At 41.0% G+C, this 26,733-nt stretch overlaps 1 protein-coding gene across 2 annotated transcripts in view; it reads left to right on the top strand.

Moving 5' to 3' along the window:
• CPED1 (cadherin like and PC-esterase domain containing 1) overlaps positions 1-26,733 on the top strand; it is a 262,654-nt gene that overhangs the window by 230,470 nt on the left and 5,451 nt on the right. For both annotated transcript variants that reach the window (XM_032870574.1, XM_032870566.1), the window contains 4 exons: positions 11,972-12,192; positions 12,449-12,550; positions 12,955-13,042; positions 17,082-17,228. In XM_032870574.1, coding sequence (XP_032726465.1) covers positions 11,972-12,192; positions 12,449-12,550; positions 12,955-13,042; positions 17,082-17,228 — 558 coding nt within the window. The remainder of the gene's footprint in view (positions 1-11,971; positions 12,193-12,448; positions 12,551-12,954; positions 13,043-17,081; positions 17,229-26,733) is intronic.

The following is a 26,733-nucleotide window of genomic DNA, read 5'->3' as shown; positions in this document are numbered from 1 at the left end:
ATTTAAAAATAATGATGGGGGTGGGGGAGGGCAGAAGGGCAGGGCAGGAGGATGGACATTCTCCTTCATGGTGATTCCAATATAAATGCCCCAATTGTCATGACAGGGAGTAGCCCTGAAGACGAAGCAGCCCTTAGTTACTTTTTTTTTAAAGATTTTATTTATTTGACAGAGATCACAAGTAGGCAGAGAGGGAGGAAGGGAAGCAGGCTCCCTGCTGAGCAGAGAGCCCAACACGGGGCTTGATCCCAGGACCCTGAGATCATGACCTGAGCCGAAGGCAGAGGCTTTAACCCACTGAGCCACCCGGGCGCCCCAATCCCCCTTAGTTACTTTTAAAAAGGAAAGAGAAGAACACAAACATCTGGAAATGTATGAACCATAAGTCTTATTAACTGAGAATTGATTCTGTGCAAGGAAATAAGTGTGCAGCTACATTTTTCATACCTTAAGTCTGACCAGACAGTAAGCTTCATGAGGACAAGGGACATGTTTGAATCACTAACATAATCTCACTGCTTAGCCCAAGTTTTTGATATGTAATGGTCACTTAACAAATATTTGTTGAGTAAACAGATAGGTTAAAAACTTTATTTCTAATCATAAATCTGTGAGATAGCTATTATATGTTTTCTACTTGAGAAAACTAAACCTCAGAGAGATTGAATAATTCTCCCATGATCCCACACAGATGTATGGCTACTACTCCGGCATTTTTAACCACCAACTTGGACAATCCAACATCCACATCTAAGAAATGCAGGACTGGAAGCAATGAAAATAGTTGTTGCTGCAATAGTTAGACATCTCTAAAGTCTTCCAGAATACTGTTCTGACCTCAGAATTTAGAGCGTTCAGGAAAATTCCAAGATGTCACAGTCTATTAACCTGAAAGGCAGTAGATGCTAATTTAAGTTCATAACTAAATTCCATGGCTTTTGACATGATACATACTGTTTCCCCGGCTCACGTTCTTTATCCATAAAGTAAAAGAAGCCTATATGATCTAATCCTGCAACGTAGATTAAACAGTTTGCAGAAAGCGAAAAGCCTCCCTCATCTGTATTAAAATACTGTAGACTGGGTGGCTTAGGCAACAGATGTTCATTTCTCATAGCTCTGTAGGCAGAGAAATCTTGAGATCTGGAGACCAGCCGGGGTTGGGTTCTGTTGAGAGCTCCTTCCCAGCCTCCATCCGCCGCCTTTCTGTGGTCCTCACAAGACAGAGGTAGAGCTCTGGTCCGCCTTTTCTTCTAAATACACTAATCCCATCATGGAGACCCCACCCTCAATACCTCATCTAAACCTGATTACCTTCCAGATGTCCCACTTCCTAATACCAGGGTAGGGTTTCAATATAGAAATTGGGGGGAGGTGGGTGGCAGCACAAATGATAACAGTCTTTGTTAATTTCAAGGCTAGTTATTAGCAACTGTACAAAGTAATGCTAAGAAAAAAGGAAGATCCCCTTTTTTCTACCTGTTACAGAGAATGTTGCAAAGTCTGAAAATAAACTGTGTGTTCAGATTAGGCAATCCTGGCGGAGACCAGCTGGCTAACTGCTTAGTAGTGAGGGCTTATCTTAGTGAGTATCTTAGCCCAGAGGCACCATTCAGACCCTCCTGCTCAGAACTCTGGTTGACTGGCACACTGGCCATGCTTCCACAGAGTCTGATGTGTTTACCAGGATGCGAATGTATTCTATATACCGCAGGGAAGCATTGTACATTTTTAGCAAAGGAGAGACATGGCCAGAATTAGAAAAATCCTTCCACAGCAGTATAGAGACTGCCTACAGGGAGGGGGATACGGGTGCGGGGGTGGCAGAGACTCTTTAATGGAAGAATTCCATTACACAACATTGAGGAGTCAAAGCAAGTGGGGACTGGGATGAACGTATGCCAGTTTTTCTGTGTGGGATCATGGGAGAATTATTCAATCTCTCTGAGGTTTAGTTTTCTCAAGTAGAAAACGTATGCTTGCCACGTGAGCAGACAGACAACAGTCCGGGGCAGCTGGCCTCATCAGCGGATTTCTAAAGTATGGGTTCAAAGATAGAATATATATTCTATAATATATGTATAGAACAACGCTATTGATGTAAAAACTAATACACACATGTAAACATGCCTGCATACACAGAAAATTCTGGAAGTAACACCATCAAGAACGATTACATAAGTGAAGGGGAGCAGGAGAGGGATGGTGTGATGACAGGACCAGCTACGTATTTGGCAAGGCCCAGGCAAAACGAAAATGCAGGACCCTGTGTTCAAAATGATTAAGAGTTCCAAGACGGTAACAGCAGAGCAAGAAAGGAAGCTCAGGACCCTCCCACTGCACGGACTCTGGGCAGCCCCCTGGGTCACATGCCCATGAAGCCAGCTCAGGGAGCAAAGCATGGTTGGCAAAGGGTGAAGAGATCTTTTTTAAAATATCTGTATGGGGGACACTTGGGTGGCTCAGTTGGTTAAGCCGCTGCCTTCGGCTCAGGTCATGATCCCAGGGTCCTGGGATCGAGTCCCACGTCTGGCTCCTTGCCCCACAGGGAGCCTGTTTCTCTCTCTGCCTCTGCCTGTCACTCTTCCTGCTTATGTGTGCTGTCTCTCTCTGACAAATAAATAAAAAATCTTTAAAAAAAATAAAATAAAATATCTGTGTGGTTTTCATTTTCATGGGTGAGCATTTTTTAATCTAAAAAATCTGTATTTTAAAAGGTTGTATAAGTCAGAACCAGGGCAGAGGCAGTGGAAATCCAAAGGAGAGAGAGTCAGAGAAAGAAATTTTATATTTACAACCATGGGACCTGATAACATACAGACGGGTTCACACACACACCACACAGCCGAGACATAATTGTGTAAATGTTCACCATCGTGACTATCATATAGCACTTACCTTAAGAAAACTCCATTTATGAATAGAATTAGGTTAACATAAAGTTTTCCCAATACATTTATTTCTCACTCTCCATGAGAAAAATATACAAAGTATCTTAAAACTCTTTCATTCCTAAGCAAAGACAATTCTCATCCTACCCAGAATTTTTCATAATCATGATTCTATTCCAAAGACAAATGTATGTTAAAGCATACCAATTACAAAAATAGAAAAACAAGTAACATAAATATTTTGTTTTTTAAACATCATATGTACTGACATTTCTGGGGGAGGGGGAAGACTCACTTTCTACTATGTCAAACATTCAAAAGAAACATGTTACTTGAGCGACTTGGTACAGAAATGTCCTTCCCATCTGCATAAGGATAGCAGGGCTGTGGAGCAGTGGGAGCTCGGACCCGCGAGCTGTTCCCAAGTCTGTACTACAGCTCTGATCCCATCAGACAAGGTGATTGTCTATGCACCGGCTCCAGATTAACTCGGCTGCCGCACATCAGAAAGCTTGTAAAAACAAGACTTTTTGTTAACTTTCTTGATGTTCCACTGCTCATTCACTCATCTAGCTTTTGTGGAGTTAAGAATCTATTCTAGGGGCATACAAACGCGATCCTCCAAAAAGCTAAATTTCTAGTAGAAGGAGATCCATGAGAGAAGCGACTGTTAGAACATAGTGTGTTGCAGACGTAGAGAGCAGCTCAAGGCGGGCACTCTGGGCTTCAAGGTTCTGGAAGGTTGTTAAAAGTGCCTACACAGGACTGTGGTGGTTGTTACAGGCGATCTACCAAACTCGTTACTTTGAAATGGCTTGGACTGGAAAAAATGAACTAGAAAAAAATAAGGATCTTCATGCACCCCCTCCCCGAGCCCGCAAAGAATATGCAGTGAAAGTCCAATCCGTCCAGGGCTGGTACCTTCTTGGATTTCCTTTGGATTGGAGGGAACAGACGAGAAATGCAAGACTATACTTGGAAATGCATGCCCACCTATGGGGTTGGAACAAGGCACAAATCCATTGAGACTTAAAAAGTGTTTCAAGTTTCCATTAACTTTGACCAACAACCACACTGTGCTTGGAGGCATGTGATCAGGACTGTTACTTTCTAGACTCACTGGTTTGCCTTTGCTACAATGATGCGAACAGGAGGTTGGTCTCTGGAGGAAACATGGGAACAAGATTTCTCCTCAAAGCAGTCAGACCATAAGAGACTCTTAATCTCAGGAAACAAACTGAGGGCTGGTGGAGTGGAGGGGGGTGGGAGGGCTGGGGTGGCCGGGGGATGGGCAGTGGGGAGGGTATGTGCTACAGTGAGTGCTGTGAATTCTGTAAGATGGATGAGTCACAGAACTATACCCCCGAAACAAATAATACATTATATGTTCATTTGAAAGAAAAAAGAGAGAAAGAAAAAAAAAGATTTCTCCTCAAAGCATTTGTAGCCCATTTCAATGTCACACTTGTTTGTGTACGGAGGGCAGGTAAACGTGGGGCTCCTTTTAAACCCTCAACTTATCCAAGTATGAGTGATTTCACAGCTATGTAGAGGTTTTGTGTTATGTAACTGTGCTGAGTCCAAGCTAAATCAATAGAAAAATACAATCTATGTTTTCAATTACACTCTCACACATTTCTCCAAATAGATACCCACCTCTTACTTAATAAGTTCTGAATGGAACATCCACAAAAATTTATCAGAGCATAACTTTGTAATCACAGTGCGAAATTTAGAGGCTATAGTTTAGAAATATGATAATCAAATTTACAATGGAAAAAATTTAGGAGCCTGACCAAACAGAATTAAGCAAGCCCTTATTTTGTTTGTCAGTTGAAAACACAGCTCAGAATTTAAAACAGTATCTGAGAGAAGAGCACAATTAAGAAAGGAAAATATAATAAGGCAGTATTTACTGAAAGTACTTAAACTCAGCTGTTAAAACAGGAAATGTAACTTACATCTTTAAGTAATGTTAGCAAGTTAAGTAGTGTCCTGGACTTGAAGGTGTTTAAATTTTTGAAGTGTGGCTAATTTATAATATGTTCTGACTAATATGTGAGTTTTGTTATAGTTACACAATTCATTGTTTCTTGTCAGTTTCGATATAAAGGGAAGAATAAAGGGGAGGGAAATCACCTCACTCTCACCAGGAAAGGATGGCTTATCCATATTGCCCTCAGTCCAGATGGAATGGCAATAAGGATAAATAATTTTCTTCCACACAGCTAGAAGACCTATGTCTGGGTGATAGAGTTTAGTCGTTTGTTTCTCCTTTTTGCCAAATTTCATATATTTGAGGGTGATTTGCCTAAATGACAATTTACATTTGTTCTAGGCCCCAAAGAGCAACTCGGCTGGTTATCTATAGCCAATTTAATCAATACGCACCATTGGAAAACATCCATTGTAACCATATTATATTTCACGGACAGTTGCTTTGCTGAGCTAGATTTTCATCATACCCTAAATATCATTAGCTCTCTGATCAGCCTTAGCCTCCTATTAGGACTGAGTGACCCCTTGCTTCATTTAGAAATGAGTATCTTATGAGAGCAGTGAAGCTTAATCACAGGGCTTATCAGAATCACTGTGGAGTTTTCTAATGGATGGGCTATGGTTGGCCCTGGATTGGAGGTAATGCATAAAACACCCCTTCACCTCACTGTCATTTCCTTATTTACCTATGAGAGAGCGTTAATGGACAAGATTAATGGACAAGTAGCTTCGATGGCATGCCTATGTGACTTCCTCTCCCGGAAGGTTTCAGTGGGTTCCTGTGAGTTGAGCTGAGTCCAGTCTTGGCATCTACATGCATTTTGTTCGTTCTGAAGAAATATCCCTATTTCTGTGAATACTGAAGATAGAATATCTGTTAAGAGGAAAGAAAGGAAGGAGGAAAATTATTTAAAATCAAGGGTTTTTTTCTGGCCTGTTGATTCTACAGACACCCAATTCTCTTTCAGCCTCAGCAGATGAAGAGAATCTGAGAAGCTAACAAGCTCCGGCATTTTACTGCCTTTGTATTGACTCAACCCAGAGAGCCGCCAATGCTTCTCTTTTCATTTCCCTATAACTTGCTTTGCTAGCTATGCCCTTGGTACTTTTGATGACTCCGCAGGAAAGAGGTCATAGAGTACAATATTTGCCTGTTTAAGTAGCACCATTGTTAGTTCTCTTCATTGATGATGAATGCAATGAAAATCATTATACTTTTTTTAAAAAAGATTTTATTTATTTATTCGACAGACAGAGATCACAAGTAGGCAGAGAGGCAGGCAGAGAGAGAGGGGGAAGCAGGCTCCCCGCCGAACAGAGAGCCCGATGCGGGGCTCCATCCCAGGACCCTGAGATCATGACCTGAGCCGAAGGCAGCGGCTTTAACCACTGAGACACCCAGGTGCCCCTCCTCCCCCTTTTTAAGAGAAAATCATTATACTTTTATATTTCAGCCAAAAATTCCCAAACTTGGTTGCATTTTCACTAATGCTAATACTAATATTAATACAACAATACTTCTTGCTATTTTTTGTCTCAGGGACTGATTTTTCAAAGAAATCCTTTTCTGCATCATGGGGATTATAAATGTAGCCTTTCATATGCTTCATACTTTCGCTAATTCACATGTGGAAGACTCTGAATGTAGGTTTTAGTTTTTAACCCAGAAAGACAGCATGTAGGAGAATGTGTAAAGGCCAGCTAAGTGTTCATCAGACCCATTTCCTCCTCTTCCTGGCCAATGTAGTTGACTACAGTTCTCAGTCTCCCTTGAAGGTAGGTGCTGCCATAGACAGAGTTCTAACCCGTGGAATGTGTGAGCAGCAGTGATGTGCTCAGCTGCCCTGCTGGGTCCACAGACACCCTGGCACCTCCTTACCCCTTCCCTCAGCCGAATATCAATGCCTGCAAAGCTCTTCGAAACCATCACTGAAGTAAGCACAGTCTAACCATCCGGGGACCCTTCCCGCACCCCACATATACACCTGCTGGAACCACCTGGACTATGTTCCTGAGGGAGAACTAAACTTCCATTGTATGTAGGCCATTCTACTTTTGGGGGCTCTATTTGTTATAGCATGTAGCCTACCTCACCTAATACAGGGGCTATATAATATGAGGAAATGAAAACAAAGATAATTAAACCATTTCATGTGTTTCTAATACAGTGAATTTTAAATAAGCCCCAAGGTTTAATAGAGCTTAGGAACATGATACACTTCTAGATCCTCTGGTCCATGGTGGTGTAAAAAAGAGTAGGAAATATGCCAGCCCCTGTAAACTTCTCAGTGACATACTGCTTGCTGGGTCTTAGAGCTAGACCAGATACAAAACCCCTCTAAACACATCTTTGTCTCCCACTGATGAGCTAAGATCCTGCCTCCCAAGACACATCCAGGCACAGAGGCTTCTGCTTCTCTCCAGAGCCCACCTTGGGTTCCCCTCTTGCACTGGAGAACCAGAACTTTGGAATAAAGTTGCCACCTGGATCCAAAATAGGATTCGCACAATTCCTGTGATGGGTTTATTAAACCGACCCTTAAGCCACTGTTTCACAAAAGTAGAAATAAAATTTGTTTAAGCTGATTATTTTTATGTGAATTTTCAAAATATTTCTAAACAGAATGGACTTTATGTTCATTTTGGAAAACAGAATAAACTGTCATATCCTCCCCTGCAAAATAACCATGGGTAACTTTCCAGGACCCTTTCTACACATCCACGCACTTTTCCTTTCACAAACATACCATCATCACTTATATTCGGATTGCCATGAGCTTTTTATAAAAGTTAACCAAAATCTTCCCCATCACAATGTATTACAGTATCATTGTTAAAAGATTTAAAAATTCAAGTGGATGATTATACCTTAATAGAAGGAATCTGGTAGACATTTGTACTGTTTCCATTGTACTTTGCTTTTAAAATATATTGTAATAGACATCCTTAAGTATTTCCTAGAAGTGGAATTCCTTAAAATTTGCCAATTTGCCAAACAGCAAAGTTTCCATTCATCCATTTAACACATGAGAACTGACTCTTATGCCAGGCACTACTCTGGGACTTGGGATTCAACAGTTGAAAAGAAAGAAGATAAAACCTCTCCCCTGTGGTCCCTACACAGTTGTAGGAGAGAGGGGTCATTTCTCCAAGCTCATAAGATTGTAGGGGCTTTCAAAATCTTTGCTGTTTTGGTAGGGGGGGATAAACTAGCTATTGCTGACATTGGTTATTTTTATAATTGCTTGCTAGTTATTTATATTTAATGATCACATTTTTTTTTCATTAATTGACTATGCCAATCAGCACCTATACATGCTAGTGTGGGGCAATAATGTTGACAGGAAAGAAGAATTATCTACAAATTTTATGGCCAGTTTTGAGTATTTTTTATGGAAATTTAGGCCTTTTAATATCAACCTTTAAAACAAGTAACGTACAAATTTCCTTTTTGAAAATTCCCCAAATTGAAGGATCTAAAAGATATAAAGATTGGCTGTTAGCCATGTAACTGGGGGGAAAAACCACTCTGTTTCCTGACGTTGTTTTTCAGTTGTGTACATACGCTTAAAAGAATTGACCTTTCGAAGTTAGAAATCTATTACTTGGGAATACCCGTCAGCCTCTTACAAAACTGCTCCCCTACAGAACAGGCCATCTTAAAATCACAACTGCATTTTCATTTTAGTTAGAACTTATCATCTCTCTCTTTCATAGAATAGAAAGGCTCTGGGAGAAAACAATTCTCTAGGAAATATTCTTCCCAGAGTCCTGACCACCAGACTTGAAAAATGCTACCTAGTTATTTGCAATTTAGCACTCGTTTTGCACATGTTGGTGGTGAGGCTTCCTTCTCCCAAACCCCGCAGCTCTTGTTGGTCCCTGGTCAGGGATGGAGAGGCGAGGGCTGTTTCTGACAGTGTCGGTTTGCTAAGGGTGGTGAGCGCTTCCCAGTTCTGCATCCAGAGCTCGGGTTTCACCAGCAGCCCCGTGAGTGGCGGGGGCGGGGATCTGCAGCAGACTTCTCAGGGCAAGCGCTGTGACTGAGACATTCCCCATCTTCTCTGACGTTTCTTCTAAACAAGCTGCTGAATTTAAAATGCCTAGCAATGCACTCCAAGACCCCCTGGATGGCTCTGCACAGCTAGAGGCCTTTCCTGTGCCTTCATGCTAGCTCACATTGGGAGCTTCCTGGGTGCCAGGAACAAGATGGCTGGGACAATCTCACTGATGTTCTCTAAGGCGGTGCTGTTATTCCCCCCCCCCCCCGCTTTTTACACATAAGAGGAGGAAACCTTGGAGCAGTCATAATTTATCTAAGATTATCTAGTTAATAAGTAACTGTACCTTAGAATTCTGACACATAACTCTTTTTGCCTCTGACGTTTTTTGTGGGCTGTCTCTTTGTATAACGCCACAAAAAAAAGACCAAAATGTTCTTCTCTCAGTAACAAGCAGCTTCTTTGATTTTCCTGAGCCCCTTTATCTCTCCCTGTAGGCCACAGTACAGACCCCCAGTGATCTTACTGACAGCCCAGAGATACCCTAGGAGGGATTGCATCTCTACACCGTGATGAAAAGAACCCCTCAGAAAACCTGTAGTGGCAATTTAGTTTAAAAAGCTGGTCTTAAAGGTCTTTTACCAGTGTTAAGAGCTGAAATGTTCTCCCACCCAACCAAATTCTCAAGTTGAGGTCCTAATGCCCAATACCTCAGAATGTGACCGTGTTTGCAGGTAGGGCCTTTAAAGAGGTAATGAAGGCGAAATCAGTTCTTATGGGCGGGCCCTAATCCCATGTGACCGGTATCCTCACAAGAAGAGGAGATGAGGACACAGACACACACAGAGGAAAGACCATGTGAAAACTCAGAGAGAAGGTAGCCATCTACAAGACAAGGAGAGAGGCCCTCAGAAGAAATCAACCATGCAAATACCCTGATTGTGGACTTTGGGCCTCCAGAATAGTGAGAAAATGAATTTCTGTTGCATAAGCCACCCAGTCTGTGGTACTCTGTCCTGGCAGCCCCAGCAAACTGATCCAAAGGGTAATTACTAGTATCTGAAATGAAGAGCTTTCCAGATTATTCAAAGTTCCCTTTTAAAAATCAAAACTCTAAATCAGAAAAACAAATTGTTACACAAGTTAAATCCAGGAAGAAGAATTTCAAGGGATTTCACAAATTATTTTATCATATCAGAAGTTTATTGCCCCAAAGGGAACTTGACTAGGAGGATCAGTGACTGGGGCCTTGACACCCTAAATTATTCAGTTTAGCTTGATGGTGCTTCTGGTGTTTGATCTGAGGGCAAATAGGAGATGTCTTGGGGATTTCTTCACACAGCTCATTGAATACACTTACCATGGAAAGAATGAAATTTGCAGATTCTCACTCATTCTGCTGTGCACAGACAAGTGCAGTAGCCCTGAGAAATGCCAGCAATGGCTGCTGTTAAAATCAGAGAAAAATATGTGCAGGACTAACAGAAAGAGAAATCCCAACACAGAGAAAACTGAAGAATGAAATAAACCTGTCCAAAGACATTAAAAAGGATTGTCTCGAACAGAAGTCCCTTTGACTTTCAATTCAATAAGTATTTTTGAAATGTATGCATGGTAGTATGGGGGAAATTAGAATTTAGAAATTAACCCTGACTCTGACCTCAAATATTTCTTGACATGAGATGAGAAAAAAAGACAGATTGAATAGCCATAATGTCATGTAGTCTTTGATAAAATCTATAATGGAAATTAAAAATATAATGAAATCACAGAGAACAGAGAAGGTCATTGGACAAGCTGGGGCACTGGACAAGACCCCCTGGGAGTTACGGTTTTTTTCTTTGGGGTCTGAGCTTGTGCAGCGTTTACACAGGTGGGGTTGCTGAGGGAGGAGCTTGCTAGGCAGGCGGATTAGCACAAGGGAAAACAGATGTTGTGGAGTGCAAATCATGTTCAGCAAAAAAGTAGGAGTCTGACCTGCTTACCTGAAGGGAAGCATTGGGAGGACGGGGCCATTGACCCTGCACTTGGAGTCAAAGGGCCTAGGTTTGAGTCCTGTGTTCCCCATTTACCAGATTTATGAACCTCAAATTGCTCCCTGAGCCTTCTGAGCCTCAGTTTGCTCCTCTGTGAAATGGAAATAATGACTCAAACCTCACCACTATGATTAAAAAGGAGTGCCCTGTGTGAAGTCTTCACCTAGCAGAGTCTGATATGCAATAAAAATTCTGCAAATGTTGGCTCAACCTCAATCACGTGGGCTTGACTATACAGAAAAAATGGAGACCCAATAAGGTTTTCGAGCATGAAGGTGAGAGGACCAGAAGTAGGCATTGGGAAATTTATCCCAGTCGTGCCACGTGTATAGCATGACTTCGAGGGCAGCCTTTCCCACAGTTTTGGGGTGATAGGAGCCTGAAGCAGAGCTGCTTCACGGGGCAGTGGGAGGGTTTTGAAGGAGGTGATGAGTAAGAGTCTTCCAGGGCAAATGGTGCTGGGTTCTGCTCCCTAGGACATAGTCAGAGGCTTAGGGTCCAGCCCTCTGGCTCTTTTCTCAAATAGTGGCATGACTTCTACTGAGCTATCCAGCCTCTGTGAATTCTCAGTTTTCTCATCTATGAAATGAAGAGGTGGGAAAAAATATCTAAGTATTCTTAAATACTAAGATACCTCATGCTTATTTGTTTTTTGTTTTGAGTTTTTTTTTTTTTAATGTTATGTTAGTCATCATACGGTCCCTGATTCAGGCCTATTTGAATCAATTAAATCTGTTAAGCTCATTAGATGGGAAAGCAAACTACCTAAGGGATGTGGAGAAACCCAAGAGAACCTAAAGCAAAAAGCTTTAAACATGAGTGAGCAGGTCAGTGGCTGATAAAATTATGAGGAATATGGAAGAGAGGAAAATGAACAGATTTGGGGGAGATTACGATTAACATCATTTCTAACAGCTGAAAGGGCTTTCTTCCAAAGAATTAGACTTGTGGCTTTAGGAGTATTCAACAAATGACTTACTTTGTATTGTCTCTCATACCATGTAAACATCAGATCTGAAAGCAAATGTTTTCCTCTAATTCGTAGATTCTTTTCATTGGAGATTCAACTAACAGAGGGATAATGTACTACCTGATCGAAAGACTGAATGAAACCCTGCAGGAATGGCAGAAGGTGCATGGCACGAAATTCTATCACAACGTCAACGGTGGGAGGACTTTGATCAGTTACTCCTACTATCCCCAGTTCTGGATAAGCCCTTCATTGAGACCAACATTTGAGAAAGCGCTCGAACATCTCTTGCAAAGGTACAATGGAACTATTATGGACGGCACAGTGCCACAATGGACCGACGTTTCGCTGGCGGTCGTAATTGCTCCCTGTATATCAAATGTGCTGAAAAGCTTAAATCCCAAGTAATATGATTGAAAACGAGTTGGAAAGGACAAGGAGGTCCAGTGATCGGGATGCTAGCTATGACTCAGTGAAATGTGAGGCACTGCTGAGAAAATGTTGACCATCTGTTTCAAGGCAACATGTGTTGTTTTCCTTTCTGGATTTCAGATCCCGCCCCCTGGAGAACACGGGCCAGACGGTGTTGGTTGTTGGTGGTGTCCAGTGGCTAAATTCCAATCACCTACAAATTATTCACAAGGTTTTGAAGAGGTGAGTTTCTGCAACAAGAATTGTCATTAGTATTTGGAGTTAAAAAGAAAAGTCACCGTTGAGGTGATTAAATTTTATCGAGATTTTTGTGGAAAGGACAGCTTGAAGTTTAGAACTCCGGTTTAAAATGTTTCAAAATACTTTTTGTATCCATCACCAGAGGGCTCTTCAGTATCCACATTTATATTTTCTACAGGTAAAAACACACCCACTGACACATAAAACTCTGCCCACAAAAAAAAAAAAAAAAAAACCTAAAATATGCCAAATCTATAAAATGAGAATTTAGTCTTATATGCCAATTATCACATCCTAAAAGAATTCCATTGTATTTGTTTATGTAAGCACAAATACCAAGAAATGTAATCAAAGTTTATGACCTAAGAATTCTGATTATTTCTCAGGGAAAATTTACTCAATATCCTTGTGATCATCAAAACTTTGGGAATTGGATTTCATCTCCCAGTGGATGGATTGCATTTCTTGACACAGGTAGGCCCATTCCCTCTAGGCTACATGAACTTTATGGTTCCTGTAAGAATCTTTGTTGGTGTCTGAAAAAGGACCTACAAGGCATTATATAATAGTCAGCCACCTTCGCAAAAATCAAAGGAGATAATGTACTTAAGGATTAGGATTTCAAATCCGTTATACTTATTCCTGGAAATAAGGAGACCATGTCCCATTAACACATTGTGAATAATGCTTTGAACTCCTAAGACAAGAAAGGGGATGCCATGCTATAAAAAATAATGAACTGAGGGGTGGATGAGAGAGAGTCATCTTTAAGTATCCCATTACCCCACAAACATTTCATACACCTTGAAAGACTCATGCTGAAACCACAAATGAAACTGTCAGTATCAATGAATACTTTGGGAAAGGGTGGCTTTTTTGAAGATGATTTCTGACTGATTGCTTTAAAAAAAAGTCTTTGAAGTAGTATCATTAGTTTTATCTTTGCTTGGATATTCAGAAAGGGGAAGAGTTAGAGGCCTCTGACCAGTTCTTATAGAAAAGCACTGAATAGAAGTCTAAGAAAAGGAAAGAAAAGGAAAAAGAAAAGAAAAGAAAGGCAATATCTGTAAGTAAGAGAAGCAGCAGCACTTGTTCGAGCAAGGAGAGTTCAGGGGCAGGCGGGACTGCATGCCTTTGCTCCAGGGAGCTCAGGGGAGATGGGAAGCTGTCCATTTACTGTATAAATTGAATGAGTGTGTGTGTGTGTGTGTGTGATGTTGATCCCTCCTCGAGTTCCCCAGCACAGATGACACGATCCCCTTTGCCTTCTAAAACGTTGCCTGCCTCGGTGGCAGATCTCTGATCCAAAAGCAGGAGAACAGATAGAATGTGGCCCAAGTCAGGGATCCAAATTCAGCCTCTCAGAGGTAGCGTGGGGAGGGGAAAGTCCCTTAAGATGAGTTGACGTATTTAATATCTGGGGTAGCTGAAGGGTTGGAGTCTGGATTAAACGACAGTTCCTTTTTAGTGGTTTTGAATTGAATGTCCTTGAATGTTATTTGAAGGCTACAGTCAAGGTTACAGTTCCTTCAGGAGGACTCTGCTTTGAGCCCCCACTTTATCCCTCTTGGGAACTGCAGTGCTTGTGGCTCCTACTTTTATTTAGGTTCCAAACTCAAGATTAGTTCATCATAGCAGACCGCAAACATTTCTGCAGCACTTTCTCTGTGCCAGATCCTGTGTTCAGTCGTATGCCTCCCAGCACGGGTTTGATGATCCCCATTAGTCTTCTCAAACAGAATGAAGACAAAAGGAGAGGAGAAATGGAGGGGAGAGGATAGAACAAAAGAGACAGGGATAGTTGCACGTGGAGGCAGAAAATAAGGCTGAACTCAATTGTTGCTGGCCTGGCCATTCCAAAGCTTGCCTCTGCTCTTCTCCATAGACTTGCTACCCGTGCGTATGCACAAATGTGCACACGTGTGTAAACACTCATGCACGCACTGCTACTGAGCTCAGTCCTGCTGGGCAAGTTTCAGTTCCTCAAGCACGCCATGCTCTCGCTCACGTCCGGGTCTTTGAAATCACTGTTCCCTCTGCGTGGAGCCCACTCTCCCACCACCTGTTCACCTGAACAACTTCCAATTACCCTTCAAGTGTTCATTTACCACGGGCAGACTTAACGGATACACTAGACTGGATTGGCTACTCCTACCAGGAGCTCCTGTGAGAGAGTCTCACGTCTTTGTTTATGCCGCTCAACAGATACAATCCTTGGTTGTCTGTCTCCCCTGCTAGACTAATTTCTGTGAGAGCAAGGACCAGGGAGGGAGGGCTGCATTGCACACTCTGCTACCACAAATGCAAAACACCATCTTCAGCACATAGACTCTCAAAAAATATCTCATGCGAGAATGAGTGAGTGATACTTTGTATGGTTTGTCTCCTCCTAGATCGCCCCTTCAAGACTGAGATATTCATTCACCTGGGCCACTGGGGGTGTGGCCTGACTTTTGGCAGGAATTGCCTTTTGCTGCCCAGGCCCGACTTGCCAGTATAGGGGTACCAAGACTCAGCTCCCTTTCCCTAGTTTGGGCCGTCTTGGAGGAACCAGCTCTAGAATTCCCAGTGGGATCCACAAAACCCTCTCATAGAACTACATCACTTCCTTATAGGTGTTGATCCCCGAAACACTCTCCTCTTAGCTCCCTGCAGGCAAATTCCCATCTCAGGAGTCTGTTTCCCAGAGAACCAACCTTTGTCTAGAAAACTCTCTTTAGAACCTTCTTACTGTAAAGTTCCATATACCTTTCATATCTAGACAAATTAAAATTGAGAAAATACTTGTAACCGGACAAGAAGTCTACAAACAATATTGAGCATCATTGTTCACATGATGGCATCAACCAAATTCACCTATGTTCCTTTCCTCTAGATTTCTTCTTTAGGAATTCTTCTATTCACTACTTTTATTTGGGGGGAAATACTCTTCCTTCGATATTACCTGAAGATAGGTATGCTAGCACAGTGAAGAAGACAGAAAATTAGACATAGTTGTACTGCTGGTTTTTTTCTTGCAGTTGGATCAACAAAAGCATGTGATTTGCTATTTCTTTTCTTTTCTTTTCTTTTCTTTTTTTAATTTTAATTACTTACTTGACAGTGAGAGAGAGAGAGCCCAAGCAGAGGGACTAGAGGAAGAGGGAGAAGTAGGTTCGGGAGCCCGATGTGGGACTCGATCCCAGGACCCAGGATCATGACCTGAGTCAAAGGCAGAAGCTTAACCCACTGAGCCACCCAGGCATTCCTGTGATTTTCTTTTTCATTTGGAAAATGAAAAGAATTTTTATCCTTTAGAAAAGGCAAGAGCACTTTCCTTCATCAGTCAGTTTGGGTTCTCCAAGAAACAGCAGACAGAATTAGCAGAGGAAGGGGATTTATTAGGCAGAATGTCCGGGAAGGATAAAGGGAAGGGTAGTGAGTAGGCAGGAAGAGTTTCAGGCCCCAGCACCTAAAGCATATCACTCAATCTCGCACCAAATACTTTTGAGTATTTGGAGTGTCTGGAGTGTCTGCTTTATACTGGGCTCTGCTGGGCACGTGGTTGGCTGTTATTGTCTGATATGAAGAGAGCGCAAGAAGGATGGATGAGGTAGGAAGAGTCTTGGACTACAGGTCTGTCTGAGAGCGTCCTAGCCTCGCTGATGAGGAATCCCAGAGTGAGAGTAGTTAGAGGAGGGGTTGCTCCTCTCCACAGTGGACCTGAATTGGACTTTCTGCCAAGCTCACTCATTGCTCTGGACACGTTTGGGGAGGGAGGGAAGAATATGATTCGGCAAAGCAGCGGCTGGAGCCTGCACTCAATGCCGTTCCCTGAAGCCCACCCGAAGCCCATTCCCCTTAAACCTCTCTCTGCTCTGGAGCCCCTTCCTGCTGTCTCGCCGTCCCTGCCCTCGGCTGGTCCCTCCTCCCCACTAGCCCAGAGGCTAGGATATTTACATCCAGTAAAGGTCTTAGTAAATGTTTACAAATGTTTTTCTCCAGTTAGAATGCAGCGGTCTGAGGAAGGAGGGGCCATGGTTTATTTATCCTTCTATTGTGGTCCCTTAGCACAGAGCTAAGCCCAAAATAGATACTAACTAATACTCAAATGACTAAATGAATAAGAATCCAAATAGAGGGAGATAGCCTTCATGTTCAAATTTTGACTTTTACAGTGAGAATTTTAAATATCTCAAAGAGCCTTTCTGGGGAAGAAACCTAAAAAGGTTAAAACATAGAAGGAAAAGTTCCAAACTGTGTGTCATTCTAGATATTTATGTGTTGCTATTTTAGATACACGTAAACGTTTGCACTTATATTTTGAGTAAAAAATTGAGAAGACGTCTTTGTTTCAGAAATGCGTGTGAAATTAATTCTTCTTCTTGCAGTGGGACCAATCTGTAAAAACGATGATATTTACATGATTTCTACCTGAGTTAGTAAATCGTAAAACAATCCTCTTGATAAAAACTCTCAATCTAATTGAATTTAAATAAAAAAAAAATTCCCATTCTCCTCCATTGCACTACAGAGTGAAGTTCAGAACTTATGGAAGGAAAATGTGATTATTCTGGATGCCGCAAAAACCTATGGCTATGAAGTGGTTGACACATTTACTATAACGATGGGGCGATACAAGGAGTTTTTGCAAGGGACATGCGGGTGCCATTTTCATGAGGTATTTATGCTGGCTCTTTATTTATTGTAGCTTTTGATTTTTTTTTTAAATCTCTCATTATACCTTTAGTTTTGTTGTCCATGTTATTTTGTATTAAAAAAACCATGTCGGGGTGGGGCGGAGATCAAATGAGGTTTTCAGCATCACTCACTCAAAGCATGTAGCAGTCACAACTGGAGGCACTACAAAATAAGAAGTTAAAAAAGAATTTGTTCTTAGGTAGACACTTAAAAACTAGGATTACCAGTCAATGCAAGCAGGAGGATGGAACCTGGAGAGCACCTGCCTTTTCTAACAGATCCTGAACCTTCCCATCAGACATTGTGGCCAAAGAAGGTAGCAGGTCTTTGGTGGAGCTTGAAAATCAAGACAATTTAATGTGTTAAACTCATGAATGACCTTCTTCCATTGGTTGAGCCAATGCATTAAACAGGTGGACCTATGTTTTGAGTAGCCCTCAGCACCCCGTGGGGAAAATGATTTGATCTGTAGTCATCAAATAGAATATAATATTATAATAGGCGAAGCTGATAAGGTGTTAGCAGAGGCAAGAGCAGGTTTCTTCCTCGGTCAGTTTGGGTTCTCCAAGACACAGCAGACAGAATTAGCAGAGGAAGGGGGTTTATTAGGAAAAATGTCTGGAAAGGATAAAGGGAAGGGTGCTGAGTAGGAATAGAGAGTTTCAGGCCCCAGCACCTAAAGCATATCACTCAATCTTACAGCCCTTGTAAACCAGAAGGCAGTCGTTGGGTTGACTAAGGCAATGACAACTAAAGGATTCTTGGATCCCGTTTTCCAGCCGTAAAATGACTGTCAGAATCCGTTTTGGTCCTTAGGTTTTTACGACTACCCAAGAGTTATTGACACTGTATTGGTTCTTCTAAATATTCTATGTTATATTTTTTTACATGTAATTGTGTATGACAAGTGCACCTGCATCTCAGGGACGCAAGAGCCTGCACCCACAGTGGAGAGCAGGGCATTTTCAGTTTTGATCTAGTAACTTGAACTTGGTCATGCTGTTGTAGAGAAGCTTCTATGCTGTAGGAGACTGTGTGTCTATTTCTTTCTTCCACCAAAAAAAAAAAAAAAACCTTACACTCTTTGAGTTCCTATCCTATCTGCAAAAAATCAAGACTTAGAAACACAAGGGCAGGTAGCCTAGAAGAGAAAGAAATGATCTTTCTGCTGAGCCAGCCTAGTATCAGAGTTGGCTGCAAAAACAGGTCAGAGGTTGCCAAAACCCACATAAAATGGGGACTTTGAAAGACAACATACAGACCGGGTTTTTGCCCCTTTTAGAAAAGGTTTGTTTATTTACTTATTTTTATATAATGTGTCTTCAATTAGTATTTGAGAGGGAAGGGTATCTGTTTTTCTTCTTCATCTTTAGTTGCTCTGGAAGCCTAAAAAGGAGAAGTCTTCCAGAGATTCCCAGCATGGCTCCAATTAAAAACAGAAGATGCCCTTCCCACGTGATTGCATTGCATGTGTCTCCTGCCACAGCACTAACCAGTGACACTAGTAGTCATGGAATTTGAGGACTGCAATAAAGACTCTTTGAACCACCACAACTAGAATATTGGCTTCTAAATATTACTAATAAAATCATCTTTAATTTGCATAACAATGATTTAAGCATGTCAGGTGAAATTATGTCACTTATTTGATTTTTTAATTATGTGCAATGATTGTGTATAAATTGTTTTTTAAGCCCTATTTCTAATGTGTGCTGACTTGGCAACTACCTAGGTATCATCGAAATTATCTCAGCTAATTCCGAAACAGTGTTATCCATGTTGAAGTTTTCTTATTTGAGCTAAAATACTTGTGGGAGCATTTGCCTTTCTACCGCAGAATGATAAGATCATCTTTCTGAAACTGACTCTCTTCATCACAAAGTCTCTAACCCATTCATCACTTAGGCATAATTGTCACTTAAGTCTTGAACAGTATGTACTACTTGTACCTCGGGAAGTTTCTAGTGCCAACACTGATGTTTTATAATCTCTCCAAACCATCACCCAACATCTTAAATCACTGTGAGCTTCCTATAAAAAATCAAGAAAATCTAAAGGCCCTTACAAAGGATGATTTGATGGTTAATGTACCAAGCCAGGGAAAAGTACATTATTGGTCTCATGCAAACCATATTAAAGGGCAGAAATCTATTAATAATAACCATTTTTGCCTCTGTGCTCATCTTATGAGCTGGCAAAGCAATTTGTCATACAGTAAGACCAAGAATTAAAATCAGCTGTGCTAAAATCATAAGAATTTGAGCCTTGTATCTTCTAGTGTTCAATCAAACTATTCCCACAATAGATTCACACATACCTGAGAAGGATTGCTATAATCATTATAGTAAGATCTTGATGTGTCCTCTTTGATTTGTGGTGGGAATTCCATCATAGACATAACAAACCTACTTCAGTGGGGTTCTTGTCACCAAAGGTCTTGGGGGCAACTTTTTCATCTGTCAAGACACCAAGAGAGAGGATATGTTGCCACCATGAATCTATAAACACTTTCCCAACTGGCGTGCATCAGTTTTGACTACAATGTTCTTGCTGATTAGAAAAGCAGGTGTTTCTCTTCATGGGCAGAAATGGAATTTTGTTTCCACAGTGTTTGTGCAGGACAACAAACAGGATCCAGGTAGCTTTTGCCCAAGAGTGGTTTTGGATAGTACCTTTAGTTATGTGGCAGACATCTACTATGAGCAAGCTAAAACCTGGGAAGGATACAAAAATATTATCAGCTCAGACCTGGCTGCAGGAGGGACAAATCCACAACTGTTATGTGATTATTAATTAGTCTAATCAGTTGTATAAACCTTACATGAGATCTCTGTTTTCTGGCAGCCATACAGCTTTTGACTCAGTCCAAAGGGAGGGAAAAAAAATCCCTCTGGCATTACTACCCAACTCTAATAACCCCAAGTTTCCTTTGTTTCTGGCACCATGGAAAGAAGAAAGGATTTTCAGTTCCTTGTCAGAGATGATTTCCCCTTTATTGTTTGATCTTCACCTTATACTCTTTATTATTTAATTTTAATTAGGTAAACAAAAACTTAGCTGACCTAGAAAAGTTTGCCTTCTATGTGGTGAGCTTGAAGTTTTTCCCTTTTTCCTTCAAAGTTTAAAAGTTTGTCATAAACACAAGGAAGAAAAAAGCCTTTAGCATGGCTATTTTTAATAAATTAGTAATGGCAATTTAATTCAACAAATATTTGAGTGTCTGTGTGAGCTCTCTACTAACTACTGTAAAATGAGTTAGGAGAACATTTTTTAGGGTTCCCTTGAGTATCTCAAACGTAACATATCCCCAACATGCAATTCTGTGTATTGTAGAACATCAGTTAAAATCAGGGCCTGGGGAAGGTGGGCTAGGGCCAGATCATGGTAAGAGCTTAGACTTCATCCTATAGGTAAGGAAGAGCCAACAAAAGTTTTATAGAGAAATGAGACGGTCACATCTTTGTCTCAAATAACTTTGAGGGGGGAAGACGGAGACAAAACTGAGTCTGGGAGAGAAATTAGGAGACGTTTTCAGAAGTCATGTGAGAGAGGATAAAAACTTGCCCAAAACCGGGACAGAGACTGCGAGCATGAGGGAGAAGGAGACAAATGCAGGCCCTATTTTAAAAGTAAAATCTGTAGATCTTATCTGCAGCATGGGGGTGTAGGAAGAATCAAAGACGACTCCTAACTTGGTTGATGAATTAGAGCTGAACCAGCAACTGAGTCAGAGGATGACTGAGAAGGTACCGGCTCAGGGAAAAGATGACGATTCGGTTTTGAACATGTTGTGTTTGAGATGCCTGTAGGACATCCAGGTGGAGATATCTCACAGGCAGTTGGCTACACAAGTCTGAAGCTCGAGGGGCAGGGTGCGGCTGGAGATAAAAGGTTGGAAGTCGTCAGAAAACACAACAGTTGCAACAATGAAGATAGATCATCCAGAGAAAATGAGCAGAGTAAGAGGAGCTGAGGAACTCTTGGAAACGTCAATATTTAAGCAAAGTTTGCAGAAACAGGAGCCTTTGAATTTAGAGAATAAACTGATAGACGAAAACTCTAGTGGAGTGTAATACCATGGAAAGCCAAAAAGTGAAAATTTGTAGGGAGAGATCAAAACATCATTACTGCTGTCAAATGTAATGGATAGATTTATTAAGATAAGGATTTTTACATAGTCATTGATTTGGCATTAAGAAGGTCCTTTCTGATCATGCAGGAGTAATTTCAGTAAAATATTGGGGGCATGAATTAAACTACAGTAACTGAAGAGGTATAAGAAATGAGACAAGGAGGGGCGCCTGGGTGGCTCAGTGGGTTAAAGTCTCTGCTTTCAGCTCAGGTCATGATCCCAGAACCCTGGGATCAAGCCCCACATCACATTGGGCTCTCTGCTCAGCAGGGAGCCTGCTTCCTCCTCTCTCTCTCTCTGCCTACTTGTGATCTGTGTCTGTCAAATAAATAAATCTTAAAAAAAAAAAAAAAAGGAAATGAGAGAAGGAGGCTGGTTAAAGCCTTTCAACAACTGAAAATAAGAATAAAGGAAAGATACCAGATTCAGAAAAGAAAGTGGTCTGGGAGCAGTTTATAGGAGGAACTACTTCTCATGTTTATGGGCAGAAAGGGAATAATCAATTCTTAGGGTTACATAGGAAAACAGAAGGGCATAAGAGGAAGGTCCTTGGTAATGTGGGAGAGGATCAGGTCAAGGACACTGTAAATCGTTGGTGGGTGCTGATAAATGAATGAGGTTGGCTGCAGTTTCCTTCTTCTCTATCATTTACTTGCCCTGGACTTCTGCAATATTTCCATCTTGGAAGCTTCACTTTCAATTTCTCAAATTCATCCTTTACTTCCCCACCAGGATGTTTCTGTGGTTCCAATCCAATGTTGTCATTTAACACCTTTCAATGGCCTTATCACTAAAGAGGAGTCACAGGAGTTTCACTGCCTACCATTCCTAAACCCCTTTTGGGGGAAAGTGATCCTAGACAATTTTTTTTTTTTCCCCAGTGCTCAGTCTATTGTCTCCAAGAATTCTAGCTTTTTCTGCCAGGTGATTAGATTACAAATCAGTGCCTGCTGAGAATGAATTCAGATGAGATGTTGATCCGTAAGTATCTCATGGGTTTTTTTTTTTGCAATAAACCCTCATTTCGGGGGATTTACTACCAAAGCTTTAAGAGTCAGGCTAAGACGGACTCTGAACTGCCTTGATTAGCATTCCGTACTCTATGTTTTGATGTTCTAGCCTAGTGAAAACAGGATCTGTGGTTTGGGAAACTCTATACACCCCTCTACTGTAAAGATTCTCAAATAATATTAGTATTTTAAATGATCCAAAAAGCCCTTACAGCAAAGAAACTATTTAGCTTCATTTGACCCAGTTTTTCCTCAAACATTTTGACCACAGAACCACTTTCCTTTTATTCATAACAACTATTAACACCTCACTAAACACACTTTGGAAAAACTAGCATAGAGGATAAGGTCAAAAATCATGTGGGGAGTACAGATTAAATGTGGCAGAATGACCACAAGCATTTATCTTCTCTTCCACTTGAAACACCACCAAAAGACCTTAAAGACATTAAGCTATTCACCACCATTCCCCACTAAGACAGAATAAGAAATAACTCATAATGGCAAGAAACCTGAATTCATTCTAAGAAGTTTAACTTAGCCTGCAAAGGAAGTTACAATGTAAAATGTGAGAGAGGAGAATCCCCAACTAGAGGTGAAACACACTTGCCCACAGATCCTCTGAATGGCCCAGGCCTGAAGGGGGAAGGGGGGGCAGTAGGGGCAGAAGAAGGCAGGGCTGAGACACAGGTCAGAAAGTCTGTATGCAAAATTGGTGGACCCCTCACCCCACCACATGCAGCCAAGAACCTACATCCATAGATAGGATTTCTGTTAAAATTGAACATCAGAGATGGACTCAGAAACACAGGTACAGAAAAGAACAAATTAATCTAGAGGCTGAAATCAGAAAAATGAAAGGGAAAGTTGGCCCCTGAAGGGAAGAGCTACTATACTTTCTCCCCAGACCCTGTGGAAGACCAGCAGACCAGCAGAAGGGCATAGACGGGCACGTACCACCTCGGACAAGGGGTAGAGGGTTGCTCTGACAAGAAATTGAGTGGCCCAGTGGAGTCTCCCCTTTCAAAGGCCCCAGTAATGCTGAGCGAATCCCAACAGTGAAGCCAGCGGTTGGAATGTTGGTCCACACAAATTGTTTCTAAGTGGCATTTTAGTGCCAAATGCTTAAATAAAACCAGAGAGACAGATGGAAACAGATACCTGTGAGTGAAGGTCAAGATAGATTTCAAGACCCAAAAAGTACATGGAACTACAGCAGGGTAGGAACTTAGCTTGTAATCCATTGAACAAATGAAGGTCATTCAAATAATATCAAGAATTCAGTGACATGAATATCCAACCACTTAGAAAACAGTTTGAAACGGGACTTAGTCTCTGGAGAACTGCCGAGGAGTACAAGAGGGAACCACAGTTTCACTGGATATGGTAAACTGCTGGTCTCTAGCTCCTTCTAACAGTCTCTCCACCTCAGAGCAGAATTCGCCCCCGGAGCTGGAAACTGAGGCCTGTCTGAGGGGCAGAAGTTAAAAAGGCTGAGCTGTCAGAGTAAGAAGCCCTGGAGATTGGGAAGTAGGAGAAGAGATGGAGACATTGCAAATCTGGAAACACCAAAAGCAAAAAACAATTCCTCATTCCTAAAGAAAATTTTAGTCTTGCTTTCTAATCCTCAGCATCTTTGACCCATTCAGAAATTGGACTCCCTTCAGTCAAAACATAGCTTATTTCATGTGGCCATGATTAAATATTAGGGGGGGTAGATGAAAAAAAAATCATTATTATCTGTAAAAAATTGCATGATTTCCTGAAATGGAACTATGAATTATAAGGACTGGCTTCTAGCTGTTGTTTGTTGCTTTATTTTTATCCCATTTCTGTGAATTCTTGGGCTACTTTTTCAGCTGGTTGTAAATTTGGTGACTGGATCTTGGATTGAATGTCATGTCTGCAGAATGACTATACCAAATAAAAAGTACTTCAATCATATGCATTTATCTTAAAAGACCACATGAGCACATTTTGGTCAATGTCAGGTTTTCCAGCCTTGGAAAGCCATTACTCTCATTCCTCTTCCTATCCCATCCATGTCCATGGAACATGTTTATAATCAGAACATCCCCCTTAATCCAGTCTAGAGAGATTTTGGAACACTTACCCCACTGAAAATTGTTTTCTATTTTGTTCTGTGGATCTGGAACCACATCAGAAGTTCCTTGGGTGTTACTCAGGTTAAGATCGGTTTTAGGAAAGGTATTTGCTTCTAATATGCCTGACACGTTTCCAATTCACCAAGCTTTCCCTTTTTGTACTGACTTTTTGAAAATTCAAAGTTATTTTAGATGCAACAGTTAATTGACATGGTAATATACTCATTCTGATTAATATTTATGTGAAATCAATTTTGAGTGTTAAAGTTACATGCATTTAATAGTAAAAGTTGCAATGTGGGTTTTACTGCGTAATTTATTAATAGATTTTCATTTGTTTGGCTTGTCCTACAATAGCCAGACGACAAAGCCAGTCAAGTTGAACTGTAGCCATTTGTATGCCTTCTAAAATGTTTGTGTGCCCAAGTCTTTAATTATGTGGAGATGTGGAAAGATCTACAATCATAAGCTAGGAGGTCTCTTAGCATATAGGAAACCTATGAAAAAGTAAAAGTTCCTTCTGCATGTCCAAGCACAGAATTTTAAATTCTTGTTACACTGAGTCACAGAAAAATGTGGTCATCGGGGCGCCTGGGTGGCTCAGTGGGTTAAAGCCTCTGCCTTCAGCTCAGGTCATGATCCCAGGGTCCTGGGATCGAGCTCCGCGTCGGGCTCTCTGCTCAGCGGGGAGCCTGCTTCCACCTCTCTCTCTCTCTCTCTGCCTGCCTCTCTGCCTACTTGTGATCTCTGTCTGTCAAATAAATGAATGAGATCTTTAAAAAAAAAAATGTGGTCATCTCCATATTCTATAATATGTTATCATGACAGCACTTGATTCGAGCACCAAAATTTCTCCTTTCTACGTTTCTATAGTTAATATATTAAACCTATGTTGTTGTTTTGAAACACTGTAATCTTTACTTGAAAGTCTATGTCTACATGTAACTTCATCTAAATGTGAACACTGCCGTGAGGAAAATAATTTTTGTTATTACACTTTTACTTGTGATTATAGAGCAATGCTGATCTGACCAGGTGATCACACTTCATGAAGACCAATTTTCCTTCACTCTCATTTCCTCATTTTAAATATAATTTGATAGGTAAACTCACAAAAAGAAAATAAACAGCGACACATACACACAAAGCTAAAAACAAAGAATTACTTTGGATCATTTGACAGTGTCAAAAGAATTGCCATTTAACATTTGTGTTTGGAATAATGTAAACATGCAGCCAATCACATATATGTGCATCACTTAACTGTGTGCAATAGTTCCTTATCCCTCTGGATAGACATGTCTCTTTCTCAGTGCTTGAGTTAGAGGTACCCAAATTTAAGGAAGCATTTGGCAGCATCAAACAGAATTTGTCTCTTTCTGAGGTGACCACCATACAGAAGCATCTAGGGTCTTGTCTTCAGTTCGAGGCCTCTTTCACTGGTGTTTTCCAATAGCTCACTTTTATTGTTTATTATTATTATTACTACTGTGCCCTGGAGGTAACCTAACATTTGTGTTGCTAACATCTCTCCTTCAAAGCCACATTCCACTTGACACTTTATTTGGATTTTAATAATCCCAAATGGTCCTCTGATTTTTGGGAAGGACCCAAATGGGCATATTTCCACACAAGAGATCAAAGAAAGAAGCAATTAGCTCTTAATTGTACAGGTAGCAAACATCTTTCACTCGCATAACATTTCCAAGCCTAAAAACTGTAGCTAAGTTCTTTTCCTTCACTTTAGAATCCGTAAGAGTAGGTAAACTAAAGTAATATTTTGAAACTTGGAGATAGTAGTTTGACAGCAATGCTGCATACTGAATTTAACAAATAAGCTCAAGGAAATAATAGCTCTGTGAACAGATGAGTATAACCACGATAAATTAGTACTAAGTAATGTACAAAGGAACTATTCATTACATGGAAACAACATGGTGCCTGACCTTGGGGAGTGAGTCTCAGACAATGTCTTTGAAGTCATTTCATTCTTGTTCTTACTTCAAGTATCTTAGACATGTGTCTTTATATAGCCCCCTTGAGGGGAGGGACCATGTCTGAATTACTCCACGTGTTTCCTTGCAGAGAGCTCTGAAGATTGAAAGTTGGATACAATGTAGAAAAAAATAAATCATTAAGTCATCAATAACTCATTTTAATTTTATAAGATAGGCATCATTTTGTTCCTCTTCTGCTGTTTTTCTATTGTGAAAGGATTAGACAAACTCTTGCTAATTG

Source organism: Lontra canadensis, unplaced genomic scaffold (genome assembly GCF_010015895.1).
Source record: "Lontra canadensis isolate GAN:19392208 unplaced genomic scaffold, GSC_riverotter_1.0 scaffold2, whole genome shotgun sequence".
Classification (NCBI taxonomy): domain Eukaryota; kingdom Metazoa; phylum Chordata; class Mammalia; order Carnivora; family Mustelidae; genus Lontra; species Lontra canadensis.
Note: the sequence above shows the minus strand (reverse complement) of the source record. Positions and strands in the feature narration are given on the sequence as shown.